This window comes from Sipha flava, unplaced genomic scaffold, assembly GCF_003268045.1.
Source record: "Sipha flava isolate LNK unplaced genomic scaffold, YSA_version1 224_pilon_pilon, whole genome shotgun sequence".
Taxonomy (NCBI): Eukaryota; Metazoa; Arthropoda; class Insecta; order Hemiptera; family Aphididae; genus Sipha; species Sipha flava.
The window spans coordinates 1,253,821-1,278,064 of record NW_020272857.1 but is presented as its reverse complement, the minus strand read 5'-3'; the positions used below and the strand labels follow the sequence as shown (position 1 = coordinate 1,278,064).

At 29.9% G+C, this 24,244-nt stretch overlaps 1 protein-coding gene across 1 annotated transcript; it reads right to left on the bottom strand.

The window, feature by feature from the left end:
* Positions 1–396: 396 nt before the first annotated feature.
* LOC112683359 lies at positions 397–22,618 on the bottom strand. Its single transcript, XM_025554365.1, has 8 exons — positions 22,511–22,618; positions 16,509–16,698; positions 16,213–16,389; positions 15,977–16,135; positions 15,841–15,908; positions 8,749–8,920; positions 8,116–8,242; positions 397–535 (listed from the first exon to the last, which is right to left on the bottom strand). The coding sequence occupies exons 1-8, from the start codon at positions 22,562–22,564 to the stop codon at positions 418–420; spliced, it is 1,065 nt and encodes a 354-aa protein (XP_025410150.1). The 5' UTR covers positions 22,565–22,618; the 3' UTR covers positions 397–417.
* Positions 22,619–24,244: the final 1,626 nt, after the last annotated feature.

The window sequence follows — 24,244 nt, the reverse complement described above, 5'->3', positions numbered from 1 at the left end:
TTCGTACGTGTTATCACTTATCAAACTATTCAAATTTACTACTTAAATTCAAATTTGGGAAAATAAAAAATTTGAAGAGCCGAAAACAGGATATATTTTTTAATATATTAATATTTAATATTTCTCTTTATCAGAAATCACACATCATGGTAAAACCAATATATTCTTTGTTTCCTTCTGGATTATAAAAAAAAAAAAAAACTACAATCCAGATAAAATAATACTCCGGATAAACAGATGATTATCATTAGTTTATAATTTTTATAACTTGAGTTTAAATATTTCGTTTAATAATACGAAATTTTCAATTTGGTCGGGATTAAAATAAAAATCAATAAATATAGATATCTTAATTTTATATATATAGATATATCTATGATTACATATTTTTCAACGTTCATAATAATTCTATTAAATTCATTTCTGTTTTTTCGATTTTATTTCTAACGCCAATGGAAGATCATCTTTGTTGATTTCTTCAAATAAGTCCGTATAGTTCTGTTTTGTTTTAAGCAGAGTTTGCAGACTGTTAATTCTAAAAATGATTAGAAAATAATTATTTCATCAACATAAATCTTTAATTATCTAACAAGTGTTCCACGATGAGTAGAATGTGATAGAGTATAATGTTATAATTTATGTTTATAAAAGTAAATGGCGTATCCTCTATACCAAAATATAACTTTAAATCGAGGCAATTGTTAATCTAAAAATAGATTCAGGTTTCGAAACACGTAATCGGTAAATTGAATATAAAAACATTGTGAACATGCGTTTTGCTGAAATGGAACCTGCGGTGACACTAAAATGTTAGCACACCATATAGAGTAAATACTTATATATGTTTTCGTTGTCCACAATTTATAAACGTAACGCGTTACAATTTCCTTGCCTCGTGTAATAGTTTAAATAATAGAGGAAGAAGTTTAATTAGTCAGTACTTTTGTTTGAAATCAATTCAGTAAATTGTAATTAACTGCGAAAGTATAATATGCTGCGCAACTTTTTTGGGAATTTCGTAAATAGTGAAATTGATCCGGGAATATTTGTTGAATACAGAATATTCAGGGAGTGCTTCTGGAATACTTGTAAATATTTCAATATAGGAATTACAACTAGTGGTTATACATTGGTAGAAATATAAACACTCATTCGATAAATTCAAATTTGCATTACAGTGTATAAATGCTAACTGAGAACATTCAATATATTTTTGCGTAAAGACCTACAATTTGAATTCTGATTTTTTGTTGGTTTTTATGTCAAAAAAATGTGTATTTTTACGAGTTTTTAATTTTTTTAACTTAAATAGACACGCGCATGCGCAGTAAAACTTTTTTTCTTAAATGACAACCTCCTATTTTAATCACTTATTATTTTTCGCCTATTTTTTTTTTAATCAATTTTGATAGTTAAAATCAACATTCCAAAAGTTCAAAATTGACCAAGTTATAGCAATTTAACCAAAAAACTGTAAAATGCGCGCGATTTTAAATTTTTTTGACTGTAATTGGGAAAATAATTATTCTAGAATTGTTAAGACTTGATATTTTCACTCTTATTTATTAAAGATGAAGAAATTACTGCTGCAACAAATAAAGAATTCATGCGGAGCGCTGAATCATGTTTTGTTCATGGATGACAAAAATTTGAACAATTTATACGTTAAATTAATCAATAAATAAATAAACTTATAACTTGAATAAAAATTAAACTTATTGTTAATTATTGATAAATTCCAATAGATCCATTGTTCGAACACGGTCAAGTTCCCGCCGGAATCGCCCGAGACGACTCATAATAACCCGCTCAACTGTAGACACTGCCTAGCCGCTTAGGTTTCCTCTCTCTGTCACATACGGCCTAAAGCAACGGCAAGCAAAGGCTATTGGTGAAGTCAGCCCGGTCGTCTGCTTTCGATCGTTGCGGCGTCGCGATTGGTTTTTGCGCGGGCGTTTTATGCCGCTGTCGTAAAAAGGCGCGTGATCGTGGAGTGAGGACCGGCTCACGGCTGTCGTATTATAGTTTTGTACAAGTTTTTCCTGTTTTTTGGTAACGGAAATTATTTACGATCGATACGCCGAAACCGCAGTAGGCACATGAAAAAGTGATGCGTAGTGCCGTGTTTGTCGGAGTGGACGTTTTTTCGCCTTGCGCGCAAGTTGCCGAAGTGGTTCGAGTAATCCAGAGGGCAACTTCGGCTCAGGTGCTTATCGTGGTCAGGTCGATCCAGAAGGCAACGTCAGCTTGGGTGTTTTGTCGTGGTCAACCGATCAGGTCGTGCCTTTTATAGTATTATAACACGATTATGTGTATTATTGCCAATATTGCACTTTGGTATTAGTTATTATTCATTATTGTATTATTGCTCATACGGCACCTCATTATGTTGTTATTGTTATATATTTTGTATTACCATTATTATTATTATTAATATTTTCCCCTCCTTGGGCATCTGTCCATATCTTTTTTTGTATTATTTAGCGGCTCATTAATAGTAAAGCTGTGCTATTTGGCCCGTCATTTAACAACAACAAAGACTTATTTATTTTATTATATATAATTACGACTGGCCAACTTAATTCCAACACCTCACGATTCGTCGCTGCCAACCGCCATATTCGCAGGAGTGGCGTCGGCGAACATCCATTAAATGTCATGAAATAAACAATTAACTGAAATAAACTGTGCTTGCTAATTTACGTTTCTTCTGCTATAAGATATAATACATACCCAAATTAAAGTGAAAATTATAATAACGTGTAAAATCACTTTAAAAAATAAGAGTGAAAATATCAAGCCTCAACAATTCTAAAATAATTATTTTCAGAGTTGCAGTCAAAAAAATTTAAAATCGCGTGTATTTTACAGTTTTTTGGTTAAATTACTGTAACTTGATCAATTTTGGACTTAGAAAGTTGGTTTAACTACCAAAATTGATTAAAAAAATAGGCGAAACATAATTAGTGGTTAAAATAGGTGGTTGCCATATATGAAAAAAAAGTTGTACTGTGCATGCGCGTGTCTATTTAAGTTAAAAAATTAAAAACTCGTAAAAATACACATTTTTTTGTCATAAAAACCAACAAAAAATCAGAATTCAAATTGCAGGTCTCTATCCAAAGATATTGAGTGCTTTTAGTTAGCGTTTACACACTGTATATCATCGTTGGAAATTCGTATTTTATTTGATTCATTAAATATAAATAAACTAGCAGTTAAAATAAATATAAATAAAATTAAATTAAATTAAATAAATAAAATAATTATTTATCTTGCCAATATTCTTTCTTTTTTTAAAAATTTTTTGTATACAACTTATTGATATTTAATTTATTATTTATTTTTATTTGACTTACAAATTTATATTACAAAATATATGCATTATATTTAATATTACTTTTATTAGATTAAGATTATTTGTAACACCACTTATTTTTCACACAAGTGTTTATTTTGCTTCTTTCATATTAAGTAATTAAAAATTTACTTTATTATTACTTTTGTATTTGTTTACAATTAAACTTAAAAAAAAAAAATAGTTCGAGAAGCTAAATCATATGAATTATAATTATTAAGATATTCATGTGAGTCTAAAGAAATGTTCTTTAAAGCTATTGTTGGCATACACCATACATTAAGGTACAATATATTTAAGAACCTTTATTTTTATGTGTTCAAAATTTGTTAGACAAATCTACTATTATATTATATATTTTACATATACGAAATAAATTATGAAGTTAATATTGTTTAATAATAATCATATAATTACTTGTGGAATCATCGATATTATATTCATTCAAAGTAATAAAATATAATATATTAATATTTAACTGGTTATTAAATTAGACATTTATAATTTAATTATTATGAAATGTATTGAAATGTTTAGGTTTTAAGTAATATTAAGTTAAAGTGAATTATTAAAACAGTATTTTTCCTTTTTTAATAAAGCTCCCTATTCTATACATATTAAACAAAAAAACATTCTATAAGTATTCGAATTATGATTAAAATATGTTGTGTTAAATTTAGAGTTGGGATCAATAGAGTTTATAGCTTTGCTGAGTACATGTTATGGAATAGTCGAACACAATGTTAAAATATCAACGTTCTTCAAACTCGACCAAAATTAGATATTCAATTAATCTGGTGAAAGTTATGTTTATAGTAAGCTACGTTAAATCTTTCTCAATTAAATTAAAAAGAAATAAAAATTAATTTTTATGGAATGCAGATAATCTATTTTCAACATCTATACAGATACCATGGTACCTAAATAAGTTGCATCCAAAAACCGCACCCATTTGATTTTAACCCCAAAAAGGTTGGTAGATAAAAACCGCACACTTTATGGATTGCTAGATAAGTACGAGTATATCATACAGCCAAATACCGCACACGTATAGTGGTTAAAAACCTCACTATATAATGTATTACTAATACTGTATTTTGTATAGACGAATGTTGTATATATAATTTTAAAGTTAATTGTTACATTCAAAAGCTTATCTTATCGCACGTTGATGTGCTCGAAAAATTATCAGTACATTTGTCGACCGAAACGCGTGGTAAACCATAGGTGTGTACGAAAGGTTGGTCGGGTGGGCCGCGGCCCCCTCTGTGGACTCTGGATTTTTCTTTAATAAATGTATATCTATACTATACAAGATAGTGAACATTTTTACATTTTACATGAATAAAGTAAAGTCAGTTTTAATCTTATAGTATAGATTTGATATCTGTGAATAAATGTAATAAAATTATTAGTTATTAATCAGACTAATTAGAACTTGCATATAATATAAAAATTGAAGATGTAATTGATACATTCAAAAATCTTACTCCCGTGGACACAGAAGGGTAGTTGTATAATAATATATAAATAAAGATTTCTTAGATATAAATTGTGTAAGTTTAAATAGTATTTATTTTTATATTTGCATATAGAATTAAATAAATAATTTATAAAATTTAAAATATTTAATTATACTAGTAGTCTTTAGTACAAGAATCTTTGGTTCACTTTTTTTAAGGGCTCCACTCTGCGGACGCCTATGGGTATAACGCAAAGGTTATAAACATATATATATTATAAAAAAAAGTGTTTTTATAAATGGATTTTAAAATTATTGATAGTAATAAAAGTTGTAAGATGGGATGGTCTTAAAGGCCCAATCAATTCTATGAAAAAGAAGAAGAAGATAGTAATAGAGGGGGAAATTTTTATTTTTTATATTTTAATTTTTTGAAAAAAAGGTAAGCAAAAAATTTTAGCCTTAAACATTTTTATAAATTTTATATTTTAAATTTTTTAATGCCTACATATTGTACCTCAATAAATTTTTTTTAAATAAATGTGTAATATAAATAATAAATAATAAATTATATATCATTATAAAATGTGCGGTTTTTGGTTACAAGAATTTAAAAAAGCGTTCGATTTTCACCAACCAAAAGTGTGCGGTTTTTGAAGTCGTCGCCTAAATAGTAATGAATCATAAGTAGGGCTCGGGACTTATCGAATTTGCATATTTTTAATTGTCAAGTAAGATAGAAATGTGTGTTAAGTTGTAGCGAATTTAAAAACACCAAAAAAAAAAAAAAAAAAAATGCATATTTTCGCATATATTACAATTTTTATGAATGTTTTTTTATGATGAATACATTTTTTATGAATATAATATCCTATTTTAAGTACTATGTAGAACATTTCTCTCAATGTTGTGGATAATATGGACGTTTCTGTTTTTCATTTAAGAAAAATAAAATAAGAATTTTATAAATAGAATGGTTCCGTGTATTACCGAGATAAATTATTATCGACTAACACCAAATAAAGATAAAATATTTCAATTTTCTATAGCTATACCGTCCGCACTCTGCATGTCAGTCTCGCCTTTCGTGCCTTGTATTGTGTGTGCAATTGTTAACCAATATTGTATTTTTATTTTTGTATCAAATTTCATTAAATTTTTTATTTCATTTCATTTCGTTACAAAAATGCCTAAGAAATTTACATGTGTTTTATTTAAAAAATATATCACAGAATTTGGGTCAAATGTTTTTTTAGCAGACCAAAATGTGCTGTTTTGTAATTACTGAGAAACAAAAGTGAGCGTGGATAAAAGGTTTATTGTCACCGAGCATCTTAAGATGGCAAAACGTATACGGGCAGCTAAGCGTATTGAAAATCGTCCAGGTACAAGTAAAATACTTACATAAAAATTTATAACGGACACAACAAAAAAGTCTATATTTAGTCACCATCTTTGTGAAGCTTTGATATCAGCTAATATACCTTTAAATAAATTATCAAATCCATATTTTAAAGAATTTCTGTTGAAATACACTGGTAAAGATATTCCTTCTGAGTCAACGTTACGAAAAGGTTATGTTGATGACATTTATGAAAATAAAATTCAAAAAATAAGGGATTATGTTCAAAATAAATGTATTTGGGTATCAGTAGATGAAACTACCGATATCACAGGTAGATATGTAGCTATTGTTGTTATTGGAATTTTAAATGAAACTGGGAGTAGTATGATTTTTTTTTTTACATTCCGAGCAACTGGAAAAATGTAATCATTCCACAATTTGTCAATTATTTGATAGATCAATGAACTTATTTTGGCCTAATGGTATTCAGCACGACAAAGTATTATTGTTTCAAAGTAACGCTGCCCTCTAAATGGTAAAAGCTGTGAAAGAAATTAAATTATTTTATCCAAAAACAATACACGTTACGTGTTTGGCCCATGCATTTCATAGGATCGCAGAAACTGTACGAGCAGGATATCCAAAAGTTGACAAACTAATCGCAAATGTAAAAAAGGTTTTCCGCAAAGTACTTTCTTACATTTAATATTTTAAATCAATAGCCCCACCATTATTACTACCACCTGAACCAATTTTGACAAGATGGGGTACTTGGATTAAGGCAGCTAGCTATTACTGGAAACATTTTGGGCAAATAAAATTAATCATCAATTATTTTTATGGCAATGATACAGTTTCAATAAAAAAATAAAAAAAAGTGTCTCTCGAATCAAAATACTGAGGCACAACTAGTATTCATGAAATAAAATTTTGGATTTTTATCAGATTTAATAACAAGACTTGAAAAACAAGAAATTCTACTGATAGATTCAATTTTTATTGTCGAAGAAGTCAAAGGAAAATTAATTCAAATTAATGGAAAAATGGGGAAAATAATAAATATTAAGATTGAATCTATTTTATCAAAAAATAAAGGATATCAAGCAGTTTTCAAAATATCAGATATATTAAATGGAAAAAAAGAAGACACATCTGGTTTACCTGAAGATTTGAATTTAAACGATCTCACATATTTTAAAAACTGTGTAATAACATCAGTTGACGTAGAACATTCGTTCTTAATGTACAACAATTTATTCACTTTCAATCGACGATCTAAAAATCTTTAATTATTCAATGTAATTTTCAAGGTAAAATAATAAAATAATAAGTAAAGGAAATTTATTTTTATTTTATAAAGCCATTAAAAGAAAACCTTGAAGAAAACTGACGACCACTTTTAATAATATAAATACAATTTTTTTAAGATTTTTAAAACTTTTATAAAAGAATAAATTATTTTCACACATTTTTATTTTTATTTTAAAATAAAAAAAATAATTGAATATTCGAGTGCATATAACCTTTTTTTTGCATATTTTTTTGCATTTCTTATGTTAACCTAATGCATTTTTGCATGCATATTTTTTAGTTTTCTATGCAATAAGTTCCGAGCCCTAATCATTAGTAACGTACCGTAATCGTTGTGATATGTACGTATACAAAAATAGAGATGTCACCTTCCGGGTTTATCCACGCTTCGATTGGTCAAAATGTTACCATGGTAACTATAATGTACAAAGATCATTTTTTTAAAAAACAATAGAAATAATACAATAACTATATGTGAGCGAGTTAATGACACTCTAGCGGTAAAAAGGTTTTTTCTAACGTACTAACATCACTCTTACAATCTATTTTTAATATATCTAATTTAAAATATTTAAATTTCTTCTGGATGAAGCTGAGTAAATCAGTTAGTAATTTTTATTATATGTATCGATTACTTACTCTTGTTCGTTGAACGGCTTGAACTGACTTGATAGAGTATTGGCGTTCTGTTCATTTACAATCAGCCGTATCATTTCGGTGGCTGCATCTTCTTTAGCTTTTTCTTTTTTCGAACCTTTCCCTTCAACTGTAATGAATGGAATTAGTTTTTATCTACTATGCCATTAATGTCATCACGTCATAATATCTAAATTAAATGTTCTTTTCGCTCATTTATTCTTCTATGAGATTTAATATACCCTTTTTTTCAAACCACAGTAAATCCATCTCGAATCGTCAAAATGCAAAACATAGAGAGATATAAATTAATTGAGAAATGTTTTACAGAATTGATCAAAGGCCATCCAATTGGAAATCTGCATGTTGAACTTTATTTGTGGTTTGTTTACACAGTGTTTCCTAGAGTTGTTTTGTACCGTTTCTAGAGGAAATTAATTAAAGAGTAGGTGATGTTAAAAATTAAGACGCTAGTTTCTCTAATTAACAAAAAAATTAAACAAAATAGAACCAAACAAAAGCCTTAAAAATAAATAAACCTCGAAATCTTTTCGACTGAAAAAAACTATTTTAAATCTAAAATTTACGAACGAGAAACGCTCTTAAATATCAAATATTCGTCCGGTATAAAGGTACCATATAATCCGTATAGAGTGCAAGAATAGTTGTAAACCGTTTTGTAGCTGGTAACATCTGTTCCGATGATGCGATAGGTTGGTTTGACCTCCGAGTCGATGATTCTGCCGTTTAATATGTCCAAAGGCGATCCGAGAACAGGACCACTAGCTTCATTATTTCTGCCTTCGTTCTAAATAAAACCGTAATTAATCGTCTATTAGTAGTATCGCAATGCAACGCGATAGTCGCGTATTAAAGGATTATTGGTTATTAATTATATTGAGAATAGGTCTCGAGTGTATATATCGCCCATATGGTACACAGCGTGTGATTCATCATCACACCGATTTTCGCAGTTATTGTGTGTCAACAGTAGTTTACGGCTTGAATGCGTGATTGTCACAACTCTTTTGAACACCCCCGGGTGATGTTTTTTCCGTTGTAAAATTTTCTCATCATTACAACGACGTGGCTTCGCAAGTTTTTATGTCAATTAATTTCGATTGACTACCACGGCGTCGTTGACGTCATCTACTCGATTTTCGGTCCATCGATTCTGATGATCGACTTATCGCAATTTGCATTACGTTTTAATTTTTTCCTCCCCATATTTTCATATAAACGTTTCTCGGCAAATTACAGAAGGAAAACAATTTAGGTACATACATTTTATATCTCTAATTATTCTGAGCTTAATATTGTACAAACTCGGTTTCGACTCGATTGAAGAAAAAATTCTGAAATGGTATATCGTAAATCATCCACGTACAGTGTATGCTAACCGAAGTTTACATGCAGGAATGCTTTTACAAAGGATCATATCGCTTAACCTACCATATTTGCGAAAGTGCTAAAAATGTAACAAAATGCACATGTTTTAATCGTTGTAGCGAATGGTTTTGCGCTGCTGCGATATCAAATACTCTTAATTATAATACTTCCGGAATTTCTCGGCTAAAAAACACGTCATTCGCGCATTTCTTTTGCCAAACATTTCGTTAGATATGCACGTGCATGCTGTTGTTTTCGTACGCATGTAGAACGTCATTCATCATCACACACGGGATAAGCTTAAACATGAGCACTCGAGTTCATTAGGTTTGACGCGGTACAGGTGCAGCAGATCGAATTTGATGTGCATCATGACACAGTATGTAGCGTGCACTAAGTGAATGTAAAAGGGTGTACCGCGATTTGAGCGTGTGTAACAACATTAGAAATAAATATTAACGCGGAATAAAATAAAAATTCAAATGAACAAACTATGAGAAATTAAAGAAAATTTAATTATATTACAAATTTTGATGAAGTAATTTGAAGGGAAAAAAAATTATAATTTTTATATTCCATTAAATAGTCCATTTTTAGCGATACGTAATTATATAGTAATGATTAGTGAAACACATTTTAAACGATCAAAGTGAAAGTTTAAATACTGTAATGGAATAACATATAGTATTTTAAAACCCCTTGCTATCATTAGTTCAATAAGCTCAGATTTTGATCTTGTCGTTAATATTGTAACTTCTAATAGAAAAACATCGTATGTTCAAAAAATCAAAAATCAAAAAATATCCATGAGTACACTGAAAATGTTATTAAATAACGAATGTTGGAAATCAAGTATCTGTGTGGAGAGAAAAGTTTTATGTCAGCCAACGTGATGAAATTATTAGAGTATGTTCAGAAATGTCATACATAAAAAGGCCTTTTTTGCTGTAATTTTGTATGAGAGCTGTAGATTTTTCCTTTTAGAACTGTAGTGGAATTTTGTTATCGCGTAAATCGGAAATTCGTACGATACAAACAACTAGGCGAAGGAGTATCGAATGGTCTTATCTTCGTGAAAATTTTCGATCACCTTAGCATATATGTATGTACGGTTTTTTTTTCCAATCCGTTCTTTTCTGGATGGTTCAAAATGAGTTCTACCCGCTCACATCATTAAGATTCGAAACGATTTCCCGTTTGCCACAATGCGGTATCTTTGATATTCGCTGCAATAATAATATTAATTTTATAATATCACTATTATTCTTCTTTAACCTGATCACAACTATTTTCCGCAGACTTGGACTATGCGAATTATTGTACGGCCATCTATCACCGTCGGTATTATTATGTTTACTTCCGTCTTTGCGACTAACTTCTCCTCCTAAACTATATGATTTTGTTCGTGTGCATCGTAACAGAATTATACATCAGTGGTTGTTTAACACAATACCTAACCCGTTACAATTTACGCCACATATGAATATCGTATCCGATCATGTAGGTTATTGTGTATGTATTAATAAATTCTAGTATTCAAATTGTGGTTGAATTGTACATGGATTAATAAATCGTAGTATTTAAATTGTGGCTGAGGGTGGACACAAGGATATGGATTTATCTGTTAAGTTTTCTCGTTTAACTGCAAGGGGTTAGGAATAAACAACATATTTGCAAAAATGTTTTCTTTCGTGTCGACGATTTGTATTTTGTTTATTTTCTTTTTTTTATCTAGATTTTATAAAATAGAAAACTAAGCTATATAAGAATAGATAGGTTGGTGGTGATGAAATTTATATGATGATCAAAAATACTATTTTTAAGCTTTTAAGTATCTCATATTTTATTTTCCCACTAGAAATGTACAATGTTTTTGTTACAAATATTTTATTTGTAGAGAGGACGGGCATTGATGGTTATCAAGGTGTCAATGACTTTTAATTTTTAAAGTTAGTTCCGAACGTCTTGCTTGAAAAAGGATATATCGGAAAATAAAGGAAGAAGCTCGATTTGTAAACCGGAGACCTCAGATAGTCGTTCACCTGCACTACGACGGTTGTCGTCGATTAATCAATATTATTTTAGAATCGCAAAACAATAATTGTTAAATAGTCATGAGTCATTTATGACGAGGAAGTGGGCTTAGTCAAGAGGTTTTTGTTAGAACATAAGTGCTGCGATAATTATAACAGATAATAATAATATATAAACGGACATTGTTCGGTGACGATACTATAATTTAATCATTTCTATAACAACCGTTTAATTGCTCTTGAATTTACGTTATACTTAACGTTGCCGAAGGATGAGCATAATAATATAATATAATAGTTGTAAAACGATGTTTTAAGTACTTCACTATGACGGTGGTGATGGCGGCGATGTACGGTAACCGAATTATGATGACACGCCATTTGCGCCGTAAACCGTACGTGGACTAATTAATGTATTTTGATTTTCCCCGTAACACGAAATATCGTAATAAATGGTGCTTGGTGGTTTTTTAACCGTGCTCAGCCTTTTTTTTTTATATACTTTTTAAAATTATGATTGATGGAAAGCGTATATGTACTGTTATAAGACTATATTTTTTGAAACGTAGGCAGTTAACGCTTAAGAAGTATTCCGCAGTCAATTTAAATTATTGTTTTTTAAATAGGAACACCGTTTCATATTTTAGTGAATAAGATTATTCAACCAACTCTTCTGGAATTTTTGTTATAACATATATAGTCAACATTTCGACCGACCTTTACGGAACTATCCAAATAGCTTATGACTGGAATTTTGCATTTATTTATATCTGTATATTATATTATGTATACTCTAAGTTATGATATTATAGTTTGCTTAATCGTGAAGGTATAATGAAAAAGAAAACTATCAATATCCTAATATTATATTTTTCATACGCAATTTTAAATTTGAATAGTACCAAAAAAAATGGATCAAATGTTAGCTATGTTATATTAAAAATTCTAGAAAAATTGACTCAACAGTTATTTGCGTACTAAAAAAAATGGTAGTTGATAAACAAAAGGTGATTTTTCTACAAGTTAGATATATTCTTTAAGAGATACAAAAAATTTTTATACCGGAAAATATAAAAGTATAAAAAAAGGATGGGCATACTTAAAAAATCACCCAGTATGCATTCGTTCGATGTTATTATTACGCGCGTATCAACGGCTGGTACGATGCTCACACTATAGACACGTTACAAATGCATGACCTGCTCCGGTTGATTGATAGTCTCGGTATGTTTTATATTTTTCGCGAAACCTTTCGAGTAGGTTTTAACGAAAGGAAAAAAAATAACAATATTAAAAATGAATGATTTGTTTTTTCTGTATTCTATCGCTGTATGTTTTATGTTTTTTTATTTTTTGTAAATGCACATGTGTACCACCGGAATGCGCGTGGCTTGCGAGTAATAATATTGAGTTGAACTTGTTTCCGTCGAAATGACATGCCGCCTCCCCGATGATATTGTTTGTGAGAAAATCGCTTCAAAAACCGGACGGCGAGAAATTTTCGTTTGTTCGTCGGGTGTTTTGTTTCCGTAGAACACAATTATTGTGTTTGCGTACGATAAGTAGTAAATATACTTAAACGACGTTTGTATCCCGACTGGCAGTAATAATTATATCGTGAACCAGATAGTTGTTTTTAAATGAGACGATTAGCATGTATATGTCCGATCGCCAGTTCGTACGTTCAATCGTATGTACATAGTTAAATCAATCTGTTCTGACGTCGGAATTTAAAATAAATACGTTTTGGTGGTCGATAGGATGGGAATTTATCGATTCCGCCGAATATCTAAATATATTGATTCCGCCGAAGATTTATATATTTATACAAGAATATAACATATAAATTATAATATTAAAACATTTTCGGATTTTGTAAATACATAATATTGTTTCCAGCAGATTTTCTACTAAATACTGACACAGTAAATAATATTTTATTCTATTCTGCAAATTCTAATTTAAAATTGCTATGCTCTAGTGACAAAATATTTGTAGATGGTACATTTTATAGTTGCTCAGAATATTTCTATCAACTGTTTACTGTCAACTGTTATTTTTAAAAATGGAGATTATGTTCCATTATCCTATTTCTTATTATCAAATAAAAGCATAAATTCATATGCTATCACATTTAGATATATTATTAAAATATGCTCAGCTCAAAATTTATATTTCAATTCAACTAAAATTATTGCTGATTAATAATCAGTGATTATTATATATATTATTATTATTAATTTATTTTATAAAATGTATATGTTTTTTTTTCTTATTTAACTTTGTTCCACTATACCGTCGTGATAGATATGGTATATATATAGGTATAATATGTAGTACCTATATAAGATGTAATGTGTATATATGATGTAACTTGTATATATATTTTCGGCGGAGTCGATATACGCCCGATAGGATAACCTGCAATTCATTGCAAAAACTCGAATTAATTTGCTGACAACGATTTGTCAATTTTTGTTTTAATATAACAAACGGAATACCCGGAGAAATTCAATCGAATATATAATCGAATTTTAAAACGGTTTTTTAATATCTACTATAAATTTCGACGCACGTCTTAAGGGTTGATTACGTTTTAATAAGGTTAAAATCAAAGTGGATGGTTTCTCGAATATTCAAATATATATTACAAGGACCAAATTAACCGTTTTATTTTTCCTTTTAATTATATTTTTATATAGCGAAGTGGTAATATTAATATTCTGTTTGAGTACTCTAACGGTTGTTTTGAATGTGTACAATAAGATCTATGGTTTTGAATGCTATCGTTTGTTTTAACCCATTAGAAAGTTTTCAAGACTGTACAGTAAACATCACGTCGCGTTGCAACTGTTGCTGGGATTAAAGTTAAATTTGAATGAATTCAAATTAAAACTTTATAAGAAACGATTAAATATTCTTCCAAATAATAATTTTTTCTGAATATATTCCAGTACAATAACAATAGACTAATGTCTCAATAATTTGTCGCACTCAAGTTTCTCAGTTTATCATGGAATTAAAAATATCTCAAATGACACTTCATTCGTTTACCGTAATTTTAAACAAACAGTGTGTCAGACTTTTCGAATAGTATTGGAATTTTAAAGAAAATTTAAAATAGGTGAGTTTAGAAGTCGTATTGAGTTTCCAATACGCTTAATCATAATTTCAATAATAGTTATTGAGATATTTTTTAAATTTTTTAACCTGGAATGATATCGGTCTGTCTTCTAAAACGTTTTCGATGAACAATGTAACAGTTAAACATACAGCGTGCAGTGCATTTTATAAGGAATTTTCATTGGGCACCAAAAAATGTTTTTCTTAAAATAGTCAATGTAATACCATAGTACGATTATAGTATTACACGTTTGTTTCGCATTATTTCGCCCAATCTTTCAAAATATTGTTGACAGAGTATTATCACTGGGTGACATTTGTGTCGCCTAGTTAACTAGTTAAAAAATGCACTGACAGCGTGTACTTACTTAATGTACATTAATATACGGTAAATGATATGGATTATTAAAAAAATACGTATTTAATTATAAGAGTTTTGTAACGCTGTAGTTTATATATATATATATATATATATATTAATAACATAAAGGACTGTTACATTTTTATTTTTATTTTTACGAATATAATATAGCAAACAAATAATTGCCGGAACAGTATCCATTCCCTATAGACCTACAATAAATAAGAAAGAAAATATTACTTTAAAGATATTTTTTACATTTCTTTTAACATACAATATCATTATATACTTATTACAGTGTCAATTTATTGAAACTAAATTTCCAGATTTTAAAAGCGATAAAAATGCAATATTACTTTTTATTATGTAAACTCTGATAACCAAGTAATTAAAATAGTTTTATCTAAAATCTATACTTATAAAATATTAGCAATGGTTGTTTAGTGGCGAAAGAAGAACAAATTCTTGTTCCATAATAAAATATTAGTCAGAACAATAGAAAAAATAACAGTTTTTTTTTTTGATTTCTAACTCGAAAACAAGCTAAAACGTTGATTCCTACGTTTATAAATGCGGATAAAAGCCAAACTAATTTATCATTAATGGTCTATGTAATGGATAACAGTACTTTTTAAGACATTTTGAAGTCAAGACACACCATCGATGTTTGACTTCTTATAACAAAGAGTGTCCTATTTTAACTTCAACATATTACTATGCTGCTATGTTTTCAGAGTTATAAAAATTGTTCAGTCAGTAAAGGTTTTATAAATTTGATTAAAAGTTTTTAGACTTTTCTCGAACTGTTCATTGTTATATTACCTTTGTATCTTTCTTCTTTTTCGTAATGTTTTTTTTCAATTCTAAATGTATTGTGTTTGTTTTCATCCCTGTAGACAGAAATGGTACAAATAATAATAATAAAAATAAAAATATTTTAATATTCTAATTGGCACACCGTATAGAAACTTGTAATCACTAGGAGCATTTATCGTATCAACTATCAAATTGTATCTCTCGGTGATTGAGTCTATGGTATCACTGAACAATTTGACTTTTCTTCTCTTTTCCGTCAATGCTTTTTGTCGATTGTTTTCATTCACTTCGTTTTGAGATACTGAAAACAACGGAATTCCTATACTACATTAATTATTCATAAATATTGCAATAAAATGGGTGTTGTAAATAATTTACCGTAGTCATCGTTCATTTTAAAAAATCTAGTTTTATTTAACGAGTGGTCCATCACCGCGTCAGTTTTCTCCATTGTCAGTAACTGTCTGAGTCTAGTAATTAAATCATGAGCTATTTCTAAGCGGTCGGTTAAATAATCTTCCATTTCCTCGTACTTTTTTTTGGTCATACCGTCATCTAATAAAATGCATTGATATTTAATAAAAATTAATTGTAATCATAATTTTGTAACATAATAAAAATGTGCATTTCACATCATTATATGATCACAAAACACATATTATAATATTTCAAACCATTATTTTTGAAACGTTGACTTTCGATGAGTAACTTGGTCATGAAATTATTAACAGTTAAAATCACTTCTCGTTTTTCAATTTCGTATGCCTTGGCATTTTTTGGATCACCGTGGATGTTTTGGTCTTCCCATACTCGTAATTGATGAATCTGATGATGATTTGAAGTGGTTTCGTACACGTCTTCCGGCTAGAAGATAGAAACACTAAACTATTATAATTACTTTAGATTTGGTTCAAGATGGTTGTCATGTTAAAATTTATATCGAAATACGTTATGTATTATATTATATCATAGGTTGTAGTCGTCCATTAATTAACTCCATCTAGTGTAATACTAGTCATTTGTATGTATTGTGTAAATCGTACATATCATCCAGTGCAATAATAAAGAAATATAACTAATATTTTCTGAGAACATCTTAATATTGTACTCTTTTCTTCGTATTATGAAAGCAATTTTTTACTTGAAATTTTACATATCTTGCGCATAGTGGTGGTTTACATTTTTATCGATTTTAACATGTGCGGTCGTAATAATATTTTCAAAGTTTTTTTTTAATATTACTTTTATCTTATTAGATACTATAGCTTACTATAACATGGAGTATTATTATATTTGTAAAATACGACCAGTTTTCAATTAAAAATTATCATCAGGTACAAAATATCTATAAAAAGTCAATAAAACGCGACTGAATATGAAAAAAAAATAAATAAAATAAAAATATAAAATCGCAACTCAATTTAATAATTATAATACGATGTTCATACAATGTAAGATCTGATTATTTCAGATTTTTTTAAAAGAATTTAAAATCACATTTACAATACAATTCAATACAATATTTACTATTGTGCAAACTCATGGAAAAAGTTTTCGATTGCTGTTTCATGTGGTTCCTTGAGAAATTTGATTACTTCACCTCTGTACTGAATGGTTTCCATATTAGAAACAGAAGTATCATAAATAATTTTTTAGATATTAAAAATGAAATCGTCACTTATATAAAAAACAAGCAAAAACCGGGGATGATCAGCTTCGATATCGTTAAGGCATACGATACGGCGTGGAGACCCAGAATTATTCTAAAAAAACTCAATAATATCATTGAAAAAGGAAACGGGTTAGATTTCATCTCAAATTTCCTCAAGCACCACATCTTTCAAGTAAAAACGTTCAACACACTGTCAGACACTTTTCCTCAGGAAATTGGAGTCTTTCAGGGATCTTCTATTTCCGTAAATATTTTTTTGATTGCTATCAATAACATTTTCAAGGAAATTTTATCTCTCAACATTCCTCTGCTATATGCCGATGACTTCACTTTAATCTGCCGTAGCACAAAAGCTAATAATATTCAACAAATATTTCAAGACTCTACGAACAAACTCATATCGTGGTCTAAAATATCTGGTTTTCGTTTCTCTCCTGAGAAAACTAGTCTTATATAACCAGTCTTATAATCTTCAACTATAAGATGATTAGAAACAAAATCCGAATCAACTTCGGAAATCATGTAATTGAAAACCAGCCCCAAGCCAAAATAATTGATGTTATTTTTGACCACAAAGCGTCATGGATTCCTCACATCCTCAACTTAAAGAAATCAATTTCCTCAAGATTGAGGATCATAAAAACTCTCGCTCACACCTCATGGGGTGCACAATCTCAAGCCCTTAGTAAGATACATAAAACTTTCATACGCACAAAATTCGATTACGGTGCCTCACTCAGTTTTCTCAACCGCCAAAAATTTAAAAATTCTGCACCCAATTCACAATGCAGGATGCCGCTTCTCCATCAGCGCCTTCCGCTCGAGTCCCATCAAAATCATTCTAACCTTCCCTCTTGATGGGAAGAATAGACGATCAAACATTCTGCAAGAATGGCAAGATTCCTCCAAGCTCTAATTCATCACCTCAAACGTATCTTTAACAATGAATATACAAAGTACGAGCTAGAAAATATAATTCCATATGAAAATTTGCTCTGTCCTCCCTGGAAATTCAATATTGACATCAATCTTAATCTCCACCTTTTTCCCACGAACTCTACTTGCCCTTCCATTTATAGAAATTTATTCAAAGAGTATTACTCACTCTTTCCCCATACCTACATATACACGGATGCCTTCCTCATCTCAGGACATGTTGGCATGGCCATCTTATGCAATAAAGACACAATCCAGTGGAAACTCTCAAACAAATGCTCAATATATACTGCAGGAGCTATGGCAATTCTTAAAGCTATTAAGTACGCCTTTAAAAAAGTAACTGATAACAGTATTAAAATATTCAGTAACTCACTATCTACCATCATCAGCCTTCAAGACCATTACATCCCTTCTGACATTGTCAGGAAAATTCAGAATGCTCACTTCAAAGCTCAATGAGCTGGTAAAAGAATTACATACACTTAGATTTCCGGCCGTTGCAACATTGAAGGCAACGAATGAGCTGACAAGGCAGCCAAATTTGCCTACTCATCTCTACATACTCTCACCATTCTGCTTCTTTTATAAATACATTAAGAGAACAATTGAATATGACAAATCTCTCCTTCGACAGACGGAATGGAATAAATTGCCAACCAAACTTAACAAAGTCAAATATTCCATCCAACCTTCTCTCTTCCCAGCCAATATTTTAAGAAAACAAGAGACCACCATCATTCGCCTCATGATAGGGCATACATTCCTTATTCACTCACATTTAATAAAAAAAGAAGAATCACCAATATGTGGTTGCTGTGGGATACCCCTCACTACCAAGCACATACTTACCGAATACAGAGAGTATGATATGGAGAGAAGACACTTTCAAATTTCTCACCATCTAGTCGAAATATTCAACCCTAAGCCCACTAACATATATAAGCAATTACTATCAGAAACACAACTAATAAATAAACTGTAACTGTAACCAATGAATACTCTGAATAAATGAATACAATGAATAACTGAATACTCTTAACTTTTTTTTTTTTTTTAATGTATGCCACTTCAACAATATACACTCAATCAAGAGTGTAATTTCTTTTTACTTTTTTTATACCCTTTGATTTTTTTATCTATTTAGTATTAGAACCGTTATTGTAATGTGTATATAATCATGTAAATTAAATATTTCGTCCAATGGCCATAGTTGCCGCGAACTGTTTAACAGAAAAAAAAAAAAAACTATAAGTCAGTTCGATAAACACTGAATATAAAAATATCGACGATTAATATGAGTTGGGGAATTACTCAGTGATAAAAACTAGCAGGTGTGTTATTAATTATTGTGAGTTTCTAAAGCAAAAGATCCCTACTCCATTTCCTTTTGAGTCTGCGTTGTGGGTTACTGAGGAATGTATTCGATGAAAGTTTAATGATAAGAGGGTTAGTGTGCGACTGGGGAATTTAGCATTAGAAATTATGAAAGTTTGATTTATGGTTCGGATTTTAAGATCCTTATGAAGATTATTGTTGTTTTGTACCAAGATGCAGAGTAAAGTAGGTAGAGACAAATCAAGAAAAGTTTGAATTTTTTTTGTATTGGAGAATTTTGTCACTCCCGATAATTGGATATCATATGATAATATTGGTTTAAATAAAGACTTATAAATTAAAAATAAATTATTGATGTTTATTTTAGATCACGAATGGGCCTTAGTAGATAGAGACAGGAGTTTAGGTTTTTACGTTTATTCTTAATATGAAGATTCTCGTTTAGTTTTTATTTAAAATAAAGTGTTGTGACCCGATCCGATTCCCATCACGCAGAGTGGTTGGTAACACTGATAAGGCGCTGTCTATCGCAACGAGAGTGTGTGTGCGCGCATGCGCATATGGTGTGCTGGCCGTTATACAAACCACCACGAAGTCACACCATGTTTCTTCTGTCGTCGCCGTTCTTTTTCTAGGTTTTTACAATCGCCATTGCGGGCGTTACGTGGTAGTTAAATTTACCGTTCGCCGCATGTAGCTGATTTGATATAGGCGTTCGACATTGTGCGGATCTTGACGATGCTGCAACGTTTCACATGTATATTTGCCATTCGTCGTATTGTCTGATACCGAGTCGGATCGTCGCTATTTGTTGGTTACGCGTCGATTGATGTCAATAACAATCCACTCCCACGATATTACCAGGTCAGACGTATCAAAATATTGTTGTCACTGTTTTTATCAATATTATTCACTAATTTGTTTACTAGTAATATTATTTACATTATTAATTGTATTTTGTTAGAACTAACATAAGTTAAGATATTCTTTTGTACAAAATTTATTTGACGATAGTATATATCAATAAATCTTACAGTCCACTATTACTTGTTTTTATGAATTTAAAATTAATTGCATAGCACCCAGTCCAAAAAAAAGGTCGAGTTATCAATCGTGTTCATTAAACCGAATTTCGCGACCAAACAAAAGCCTATGTACTTTACTTCAGAGCAGACAGGGATTGGAATATTGTTCATTGTAACTTGTAGGCATATTCATTTTTTTAACGCAAATGTTAAGAATAAGGATTTGGATATATTAATTCTGATTTTCCACTGCTTTCTACATTAGTGGATAATATTAAAGTTTCTTTGTATCATATTGGAAACTGCAGCTGGATTTTCGTTGGAAGCTACGATTGAAGTGTCGTCAGTGTAAGTTCCAAGTTCGATAAAAGATGTGTTTGGGACAATTTTGCATTAAATATATCAGTTTTAAGAATGAAATAAATTATGATGTAGAGTATCAGTGGAAAAATGAGAATTGAGGAGGTAGGTTTACGTCGGAGTAAGAGTAACTATGGGAAAAGAGTTTAGAAAGGAATGTGAAGTGAATATATTGTGGTACATTAAAATTTTAATGGTTTTTCATATTTAACTGGAATTAGTAAATATCACGTATTAATATTATAAGTTTATGTTAATTTAAATACTAATGGAAATCATTAATTTCAACTTTGTTTACAAATTCTTCAAGTTTAAATATAATACTAGTTCAGTTAACACGTAGAATGTATTAATATAATCTCAGTTTGTATTAATTATTATAAAATTAATCTAATCGCTCATGCAAAGAGCATTAGTTATACGATAAGTGTTTTAATCATTTGTATAATACGTGTAATAACGTGTCATATTATCCGTATACAGTGAATTATGTTATATCGGCTGGTAAAAGGCAAAAAGGGCTAAGCGACAATTTTACTATTTTTCAGAAGAACAAAAACAAAATTTTCATATTGTTTTAATTTTGATGTTGACGCTTTGGTATTTATCTAAGCATTAGGTATACAGTTATTATATATTTTGGTTCTATTACATATTACCTTGCTGGTCTGATACTAATTACATTGAAATAGGTATAAATTACTTTTTTTATCATAACGAATCAAACTAGTTTATAATAATAATTTTGTATTTACCTTTCCTTTTAAGATAGTTCAGTAAACTTTGGTACAGTAAACAATTGTGAAATGTAAGTTCGTATACCTAGTTAACAACTTTACTCTCGTTATAATTTATATCAATATAAAAATGGTATTTATCATTATAAAATTGGATAAGCTACAATCGTAGGGGCTAAGCGCCATGAATTTGTCGCTTAGTCTATACAATTTTCAACAGTGTTGCTTATACCCTTAAAAAAGGCGCTTGTCCCCTACTTTTATAACAGTTGTATCGCTTGTCCCAAAAAATCTTAATTCTTGTACTTACTATATCTTATTACTAAATGGTCGTAGCAACTAACTACGTTATTGCGACCGAAAGATCTAACTATCGGTTATCCCGTAGAATACAGTATCGCTTAGCCCTTTTTGTCTTTTACCAGCTGATATGTTGTTTTAATATTATATTTATCATGAAATTCGAATATTTATTTTACTGACCGTGGTCATTCGATTATAATTCTAAGATTTATTAAACTCATAAATACTACAATAAAACGAATAATGAAATTAATATAATTAAATATTACTAATAATATAAAATCATATTGATAAATAATAAATACCTCATCATATGTTTCAATATCATAGGTTCTTATTGATGATTTTCGATCTTCCATTTTGAAAATGTCGACGAAAATCTTTCGTTCGTAAGTAAAGAAGCACACGCACGTTCACCCACGCCAAGTATAACTTTCATTTGAACCGAATCAATCCTTGAAATATTATTTGTTGGTTCACTTTTTTTCCATTATTTCGTACGGCGATGTCTCCATGGTGACAGTTTTTTCTTTGCTTCAAGTTAGGTTAGGTTATGATAATACATGATTAATACTTTAATAAAATAATATTTCCTGTCACTATAATTGACTGATGTGTACATTAAATGAAAGGGAAAGTACGAAGGACAAGTTTCATACGTGTGTTTTACATATGTCAAATGTAGCGGAAAAGTTCGACCGGGACACTTATATGTGTTGAAACTTTTTGAGTGCAAAACATCTTACAGTTGTTAATGACTCCCTGAACACTAGAAACAATGTTTCTGCGTATGAGTTTTTTTCCCTGAGTATACGCACTACATACAAGTTTCCCCACAAGTTGTAACGTGTTTGTATATATATATATATATATTTTTTTGGTTTTGTTCAATTTATTCCGTTAATCTAACTGTTATCCTATTGTTGAATTTCGATTTACGTACAGAAACTTCAAACTTTTTGATACTTCACATTTGTCCCGCAGTAGTTGGTTGGTACACTTTCGGTGTTCGAAATTGCCATATTTTACCATTACATTGAACCGGTCCGTGCGAGCGCGTATAGGGCAGACGATGTACAAAATTCTAGGGTTTTTTCTCATTCCCTATGTGCCATATATATGTGTTTTTCTGTCGGCTTGATCGCTACGCCGGTGGATGTTCATGATCCACGCCCATTTATTATAGTTGATTTCAACCCATGTATTTTTTATAAGCGTTAGCCTTCCGCACAACTTGGTGATTGACACGTGTGTGTGCATGATTTACGTGATATATGCAATATGAGCGATCTGTGCATTACGCCATACCGGAGTATCCAATTTGGGTCCCGAGTACTAAGGGCTAATCGCAGGTAGTGTATTAGATAGGTTCCAGATTTTTATAGTACTACACTAGTTGGGTGCTGAATTATTTTAGGTATTACACTAGTTCCTGATTATTTTTTTGTAAGTATTACATTATACTAACATTTTCCTTCCCATTTTAACAAACTTAGGACTGTCTATAATTTACTTAGACCATAGGTATGGTTAAAAATAATTTTTTATTTTTTTTTTTGTTTTTTAGTTTCTTTTCCATTAAAATATAAATAATTAGAATTGTGTTGGTGAAAATATTAAAAATATTAAAAATCAAATATAAAAATACATATTATATAATATAATCTTATCCATATAGGTAAATGAAAAAATTATTAAAAATGTTAAAACCATTATGTAATTTAAATAAAAATGAACGGAAAAGAAACTAAAAAACACAAAAAACTATAAAAAACATTTTTAACTATACTTGTAGTCTTAATAGATCATAGATAGTCCTAAGTTTGTTAAAATGGGAAGGAAAATTTTAGTAAAATATAGTATTTAGCAAAAAAATATTCAGGAACTAGTGTAGTACTTATAAAAGTCCGGGACCCAATTAGAATAGTACCTAAAATAATTCGGGACCCAACTAGTAAAATAATTTTAAATTCGGGACCCAATTTGGATGGAGCCCGTCGTGCACACACGAAGTGATTGTCGTGTGGTTATTATTATCA